General features: G+C 39.7%; 1 protein-coding gene across 1 annotated transcript in view; it reads right to left on the bottom strand.

The window, feature by feature from the left end:
* Nucleotides 1-5,277: 5,277 nt before the first annotated feature.
* Nucleotides 5,278-9,096, bottom strand: part of abhd12 (abhydrolase domain containing 12, lysophospholipase) — a 33,649-nt gene continuing 29,830 nt past the window's right edge. The window contains exon 14 of the mRNA XM_083544822.1: nt 5,278-7,714. Coding sequence (XP_083400948.1) covers nt 7,681-7,714 — 34 coding nt within the window. The 3' untranslated portion in view covers nt 5,278-7,680. The remainder of the gene's footprint in view (nt 7,715-9,096) is intronic.

The following is a 9,096-nucleotide window of genomic DNA, read 5'->3' as shown; positions in this document are numbered from 1 at the left end:
AGGTATGGCTTTAAGGAGAGGAATGTGGAAGGGCAGATGGTGGTAGATTTTGCTAAAAGGATGGAAATGGCAGTGGTGACACTTATTTTAAGAAGAAGGAGGATCATAGGGTGACATATAAGAGTGGAGGAAGGTGCACACAGGTGGACTATGTTCTATGTAGGAGATGCAACCTGAAGGAGATTGGAGACTGTAAGGTGTTGGTGGGGGACAGTGTAGCTAGACAGCATCGGATGGTGGTCTGTAGGATGGTTTCGGAGGTGAAGAAGAAGAGGAGGAGAGTGAGGATTGAAAAAAGGATAAGATAATAAAATAAGATGCCTGAGAAATGGAGAAGGAGTGTGCTGGTACTGATCTTTAAGAATAAGGGAGATGTGCAGACCGGCAGTAACTACAGGGGAATAAAGTTGATCAGTCACAACATGAAGTTATAGGAAAGAGTAGTGGAAGCCAGGCTGAGAGAAGAGGTGACCATCTGTGAGCCACAGTATGGTTTCATGCCGAGGAAGAGCACCACAGACACATTATTTGCTTTGAGGAATGTTGATGAGATGTATAGAGAAGGTCAGAAGGAATTGCATTGTGTGTTTGTGGATTTAGAGAAAGCGTATGACAGGGTGGAGACAGGAATTGTGGTATTGTATGAGGAAGTCAGGTGTGTCAGAGAAGTATGTGAGGGTGGTGCAGGACATGTATGAGTACAGTGTGACAACAGTGAAGTGTGCAGTAGGAACAACAGACTTGTTCAAGGTGGAGGTTGGACTGCATCAAGGATCGGCTCTGAGCCCTTTCCTTTTTGCAGTAGTGATGGACAGGCTGATTGACGAGGTCAGACAGGAGTCTCCATGGACTATGATGTTTGCAGATGATATTGTGATTTGTGGTGAGAGTCAGGAGCAGGTGGAGGGGTGGAGGTACGTGCTGGAGAGAAGGAGAATAAAAGTCAGTAGGAGTAAGACAGAGTACATGTGTGTGAATGAGAGGGAGGGCAGTGGAGTGGTGCAGTTGCAGGGAGAAGAGTTGGAGAAGGTGGAGGAGTTCAGGTACCTGGGGTCAATAGTGCAAAGTAATGGAGAGTGTGTTAGAGAAGTGAAGAAAAGAGTGCAGGCAGGGTGAAGTGGGTGGAGAAGAGTGATAGCAGGAGTGATTTTTTTTATAGAAGAGTATCTGCAAGAGTGAAAAGGAAAGTTTATAGGACTGTGGTGAGACCTGAGATGTTGTATGGTTTAGAGAGAGATGTGAGAGAGGTGAGGGAGGCGAGATTGAGATGGTTTGGACATATGCAGAGGAGGGACATGGGGTACATTGGTAGAAGAATTTAGAGGATGGAGCTGCCAGGAAGAAGGAAAAGAGGACGGCTTTTGGATCTCAGGGAGGAGGTTTATGGATGTGGTGAGAGAAGACATGCAGGTAGTTGGTTTGAAAGAGGCAGATGTAGAGGACAGTAGTATGGAGACGAATGATCTGCTGTGGTGACCCTTAACAGGAGCAGCTTGAAAGAAGAAGAAGATCTCAGCACAAAATCATTGGTTTGGGTTTCATTAGAAGTAAATTGACATGGAACAGATTTTTCCTTTGATTTTTTGAGCAGAATCAATGTTAAACATTTCATGAATAGTTGAGAAGCCCAAATTTGTCTATTTCCTCTTTAAACAGTTTCCTGCACACCAAAGTAAATGAGCAAATGATGCAATATGAAAATCCAAAAATGGGCTGCAGTTCCTATAAAGAGTTTGTCAAATGTTTCCTGGAAAGTCTTTGGATTCACCTCGATCCTTATAAAGATTTAGAAGTTACTGAAGATGATTGAAGGAACAGATGCCTGTAGAATAAACTCTAAAACTATGCACACACTAAATTTAGGAGCGAAAGGAGGACAGAGCAGCTAGGAGCTGAATGTTTTGCAGCGCATAGCACTTGAGAGTGAATGTTTGGGACCAGATGGGTTCGCATCAGGGAGGCATATGTCCGTTTGGGTAGAAGCATTGGAGACTTGGGGGACAGGAACCAGCTGGTATGCTGACCACAGTCTGGGGTCTGCTGGAAGCGTAGAAGACAGCAGAGTGTCAAGAAAAAGTACATGATTAGCAGCCACATAGATTAGCAGAAATTGGCGAAACATCACAACATGCTTTATCGCTACTTTGCGCACGTGGTTAGTAAATGACAGTAGCAGAAGTAAAAAGCAAAACAGATACTTACACATGGTCAAAAGGGGTGTGTGTGTGTGTGTTTTTGCCTGATGTACAAAAATAAAAATAAAACGACAAGAAAGTGGAATACAATGATTCTTACTCTTTATATACAATTATAATGTCTCGCTCTCTCTTTGTGCTTATTTTTTTTTTGTTTTTGTTCTTCTAACTTTCTTTTATTTTCTCTATGATCTTTTTCAATTGTTTTTCCATTACCTTGTTATTCTCTTTATTAGTAGAAAATTGTGTCATAAATTTGTAATGAATTGTGTAATGGAAATTACGCCAATCATGAAATGCTGTTCATAATGTTCATGCTCTATACAGTGTGAAAATAGCACCCTCTTGTTGAACACAACACAAATCTGATACAAAACTATTACACTTTTTTTCTCAGTTTGTTTGGAGCGTTTCTCAAATCATCCTTAATATTTGCAAACCAGTGAGTGAGACAAAAGTCCTTTTGTCATTGTTCAGAAACAAGATCGTCAAAATGTTTAGTCGTGTTCTCAGTATGATGCACAGTTTCAGTTCTTAGTTGTTCATCCATTTTTAGAAATTGTAATTCTTTGTTTTGCTCTGTTGCCAATTGAAGGGTCATGAGATTCACCTTTGACCTGTTTTAGAGAACTAGTTGATTATTGGTTGGTTGGTTGGACTGTTTTAACCATTTTGCATTTAATGACGTATACAATAAACTGATGCTGAGATGTTTTGGGGGAAACAGCAGACCCTCGTACACAATTCGATTAAATGATGTACGAAAGCATTCGCAGTTCGATCAAAGCAACGAGAAATGCTTTTACGATGGGCACAAACGATGTGGCGGTTGAAAAAGTAGTTTCGAGATCTTTATTTCGGATCTGACAATTGCTCCAAAGCAACCAAGAAAAAGTGTAATCTAGGATATTTAACCCTGAATCGAAATGACTATGCAAAACATAAACAAACAAACAAACCGCTTTTCCTGGACATGTGTTCAAGTTATAATGAAAAGATGAACAGATGAAGTGAGACCAAATATTCAGCAAGTAGCATTCTGGTATTGTCTGTTCATTCTTACAGCATGTTCTCTCTTTTGTACAAGGGTTTTCTCTGGAACCTCTGGTTTCCTTCTACCTCTCAAATAAACAACAGTATGGTCTCTAATATTTGCTGTAAATGAATAACTCACTGTGTAAATGTGTGCACGTGTACTCTGACACACGACAGATTCCTTATCCACCATTTCCCTGACCATGATAAACTCTTAATATGTGGAATGGTTTTTACATTTCAGCCAGAAAACGTGTAAATTCTTACGTATCAGCTTTTTCGTTATGTCTAAAAAGCATGAAGAGATCCAGCTTATCTATACATGAAAATATTCACACACCGTATGGTTAAAAGTATGTGGAACCCTAACTGTCACACCCATATGTGCTTCTTCCTCAAACTGTTACTACAAAGTTGGAGGCACACAATTGTACAGGACGTCTTTGGATGCTGTTTTTCTCTTCACTGGAACTAAGAGACCCAATCTTGCTCTAGCATGACAATACCCCTGTACACAAAGCCAGATGTGGAAGAACTCGACCCCAATGAATGGCTTTGGGATCAACTGAACATTCACTGACCTCAGTCCTCCTCACTGAACCTCCATAGGTACTTTTGCTCTTGAAGCTGAATGAGCACAAATTTCCACAACCACTCTAAAATCCACCAGACAGACTTCACAGAAGAGTGAAGCTTATTATAAGGGGAAAAAAATGGAGTGAATCTGAAATAGAAATGTTAAAGAAGCATGTATAAACTTGATGCTCGGGTGTCTATCTACAGCATTTTACAAAAGTAAATACACCCCTCACCTTTCAGCAATCATTTTAGTAAAATCTTCTCAAGAGACAAAACTATAGAAATGAAAATTGGAAGGAGGAAAAGAGGAGGCTTTTGGATCTCCGGGAGGAGGTTAAAGGATGTGGTGAGCCAACACATGCAGGTGGTTGGTTTGAAAGAGGCAGATGTAAGGGACAGGGGGGGTATGAAGACGGATGATTCGCTGTGGTGACCCCTAACAAGAGCAGCCGTGAGGAGCGTCAAATGAAGTGGGCCTCGCTCAAGTGCTGGGATTTGAACTCATGACTAACCAAAAAGTCCAACAGCTCCATTTTTGTGATACATTGTAGGGTTAAGAAAGCCCCATTTCCTGATCAGTGCTCTGACTACTAAACTATGGAGCTGACTGAGATGCACTGTGTTACCTTACCTTGATAAACAGGTGCTTCTATATAGATTCATATTCATATAGATTAATATCAGATTAAGGATAATAAGATATAAGGATATTGAGCTCATGAATAATGTATGAGATGGAAATGGTATGTCAGACCAAGACCTGACTTGTTTTGAAATCGGTCCAGGTCTGAGTAAACACTATCTGCATGTCATCAGTATGGTCTTCTTCTTTCGGCTTCTTCCATTAGGGGGCGCTACAGCAGATCATCTGTCTTCATATACCCCCCCCCCCCGTCCTCTACATCTGCCTCTTTCAAACCAACTACCTGCATGTCTTCCCTCACCACATTCATAAACCTCCTCCTTGGCCTCCCTCTTTTCCTCCTTCCTGGTGGCTCCATCCTCAGCGTCTCCTAATGATATACCCCATGTCCCTCCTCTGCACATGTCCAAACCATCTCAATCTCACCTCCCTCACCTTGTCTGCAAAATGTCCTACATGTGCTTTTGTCAGATAAAGAATAAGAAAGATAGAGAGAGGCTGGTAAGGGGAACAACTCTTTATAGCTGAATAAAAGTATTAGGACATCAGAATTTTTTGAGCTATTTGTGGTTCTTCCCCAAACTCTTACCACAAAATTTGAAGCACACAATCATACAAGACGTTTTTTAATGTAGTAGCATGAATTTTCCTGTCACTAGGAGACCCAAACCTGTTCCAGCATGACACCGTTTCTGTGCACAAAGCCAGCTCCATGAAGATCTGCATTACATGGTTTTGGAGTGGAGGAAGATCTCCTGCTATAGAGCTCGAAACCCAATCGAACTCCTTTTTGATGAATGTGAACGCACTGAAGAATCCAGTCAGTTGTGAGTTCAATCCTTTATTATGTACAAACAGATAAGACCATACATCATCTTGTTGTTTTCCAGTAGTACAGTAAGGTACAGCAGCTAAAAAAACCCAAAAGAAAACTGTAAACCACATGATATTTTGCCAAAAAAAAAAAGGTAGTAAATCTTTAAATAACAAGAGATTTCATAAAAGTATTTAAAACAGACTGAAAATATGGTGTGTTTGGTCTTCGACGAAGGCAGCTGAAAGGAATTTGAGCCGAGAGCTCAGTCTTTTCTCTACATTAGTACACATTACAGAAAGAATTGATGTAGAAAAAAATTTATTCGGCTCTGGATTTAAGATCTGAACATGCGTCGGATGCCTTATCATGTGGAGAGGGAAAAAAAAAAAAAAAGAGGGGTTCATTTGATTTGTTGAAGGTTTTGGTCACTCATTTATAGGAAGAAAAATTATTGAGAGAAAGTGGAGTCTCACAACATAATCAGAGACTGAGGAATGTTTCCAAAAAGCAAGAATCCATCAAATTAATTTAACATTTAATATGATGGTTTTTGATGCACAAAGCGAGGGGCTGTTTCACTTTAGTAAATTTGTTTCGTTTTTAGAACTTTTATTTTATTTTTAAATTTTTTTAGTTTAGTCTTTAGTCACTAATCCTCAAGCCATGAGCTACTTTCAGAATTGGCAATAATGATAATAATATTAATAATAATAATAATAAGACGTCTAGCTTTTCCGATTTGCGTATATAATATGTAAAGGACATGGACCCTAAGCTAGAGCACGTTCTTTAATTGGGGGGAAAGAAAAAAATAAAAAATAAAATAAAAAAAAAGACTCGGAGGCCAGTAAAGCTAACATGCATGTGCATAAACACTTCCCTTCATACATCTACTTCATACAAACATGCTCAAGTCTTTCAACCTCATATTTTATGGAGAAAAGTTGAAATGCATAGCAGGTGATCTCAATAAAGAAACTAGAATTTAAAAACCTAGGTAACGGGAGCACGTGATCACGTTATGTACTTTTGTAAAACCGTCCTTTGCTCATTGTAATCGAGTCGACCCCCAAAAAATAGAGATATAGACCAAAATTATTACGCAATGGAAATTCTTCTCTCTCCGATTCAAGGTTTTTTAGATATAATCTGGTTTCTCAATGCTTTTACAATTTGCACACACACACACACACACACACACACACCCAGTACAATCCTACATTCAGAACACATTGACCTATGGCTCATAATGGGTACTTGTTGAAAGTCCCGATGAAGCAGTACAGTACATTATTGCTCCACAGCCCATGAGAAGGTTGATGGCTTCAACGAAACGTGCGAATTGCTTTCTGCAGTAGTTGTAGCTTATAGCTAGCTGATGAAATACATCATTTTGTCGTAACAGAAACAAAAAAACCATCTGATTGCCTTCTAGGGACTGTTTTATTTGTACTTATTTACGTATAGTGCAACTCAGTTCTACAATGCTCGTTTAAAAACCATGGATTTCTCATAAATACCGTATCACACCAGTTTAATATTTGTAGCGAATCCTGGGACACGTGATTAAATATCCCTCGATAATTCACCCAAAAGATTTATACACACATATTTTGATTTTTGGTAAATATTCATATTATTTTTATATTTGCGAATTTTTTCGACATTCGTTCCTGTAAATCTCTAGAAGCAGTTATTATATTGGATGAGAGAATTCGAATGATATCAGACAAATTATCGATTTGAAAGTTTTCAAAATTAAAAAAAAAAAAAAAGAAAAAAGAAAAAAAAAGTTCAAACGGTCTGGAATGTGTTAATATTAAATGTGTTATAATTAAATGATACAAAACATATCAGACCTGTAAAATCTGAAATCATGGTGAATGGGAGGAGATTAGAAGGTTGTGTACGCAGTTATTTACGAACTAAACCCAAATGTAACAGATTGTCATCACTAGCAAGCTAAAAAAAAAAAAGGCTGATTTTTCTAAATTAGTTTCTCTCTCCTTATTTTTTTTTTAAACACGTTATAGTGTTTTTATTGCATAAATCTGCCTTTTTTTTTTTCTTTTTCTTTTTTTTTCTTTTTTTTGGAGTTATGCAAAAACCCAGCTTGAACTGACGGCTAATCAATACACGGTCCAATAAGTTCTACATCTTACACTCGTACGCCAATTTACTGTGCGTCACTTACAAACATCCAGATTCTGTTCAGTGCAGGTTTTGCATATTTCTTTGCATATGTTGTGCTCAAGCTGCCGTTCCTCCATTTCTTTCCTCAGCCTGCTGGCTGTTCTCTGCTCGTCACGTGATTTACTGATGTATGGAATGTACAGGTGTACATCTGTGTGGGGTGGTGGTGGTGGTGGTGGTGGTGGTGGTGGGGGGGGGCAATCTGGTCGAGTGTGCAGCTATACGTGGGGATGAGTCATGCTAAGAAAATCACTAGAGAGTGAGAGAAAGAGAGAGATAAAGAGAAAGAGATGGGAACATTGTGTATGGCATTGTCATTCCATCTATGCATCCATCTATTACCTTCATTCTTTCCATCCATAAACACCATCTTTCATACTTTCCATCCATCCATCCATCTATCCATCCATATCATTCTTTCCATCCATCCATCCATCCCCATCATTCTTTTTATCCATCCATCCATATAATTTTTCCATCCATCCATCCATCCATCCCCATCATTCTTTTTATCCATCCATCCACCCATATCATTATTTCCATCCATCCATCCATCCATATCATTCCTTCCATCTATCCATAAATCTGTCCATCCACCCATCCATCTCATTCTTTCCATCCATCCATCCATCCATCCATCCATCCATCCATCCATCCATCCATCCATCCATATCATTCTTTTCATCCATCCATCCATCCCCATCATTCTTTTTATCCATCCATCCATATAATTTTTCCATCCATCCATCCATCCATCCATCCATCCATCCCCATCATTCTTTTTATCCATCCATCCACCCATATCATTATTTCCATCCATCCATCCATCCATCCATCCATCCATCCATCCATCCCCATCATTCTTTTTATCCATCCATCCACCCATATCATTATTTCCATCCATCCATCCATCCATCCATCCATCCATCCATCCATCCATCCATCCATATCATTCTTTCCATCTATCCATAAATCCGTCCATCCACCCATCCATCTCATTCTTTCCATCCATCCATCCATCCCAATCATTCTTTCCATCCATCCATCCATCCATCCATCCATCCATCCATCCATATCATTCCTTCCATCTATCCATCCATCCATCCATCCATCCATCCCCATCATTCTTTCCATCCATCCATCCCAATCATTCTTTCCATCCATCCATCCATCCATCCATCCATCAGTCCATCCATCCATATCATTCTTTCCATCTATCCATAAATCCGTCCATCCACCCATCCATCTCATTCTTTCTATCCATCCATCCATCCATCCATCCATCCATCCATCCATCCATCCATCCATCCCAATCATTCTTTCCATCCATCCATCCATCCATCCATATCATTCTTTCCATCCATCCATCCATCCATATCATTCCATCCATCCATCCATCCATCCATCCATCCATCCATCCATCCATCCATCCATCCATCCCCATCATTCTTTTCATCCATCCATCCATATCATTCTTTCCATCCATCCCCCCATCCATGTCATCCTTTCACTGGCTCAGAGTCAATTATAACTAGTCTAGTTCCCCCTCCCTCATTCTCTAATTCTCTCTCATTCCCCCCCCCCTCTCTCTCATTCCCTCTCTCATTCCCTCTCTCTCTCTCTCATTCCCCCCC

The sequence above is a fragment of the Silurus aristotelis genome (assembly GCF_946808225.1).
Source record: "Silurus aristotelis genome assembly, chromosome: 6".
NCBI lineage: Eukaryota > Metazoa > Chordata > Actinopteri > Siluriformes > Siluridae > Silurus > Silurus aristotelis.
Note: the sequence above shows the minus strand (reverse complement) of the source record. Positions and strands in the feature narration are given on the sequence as shown.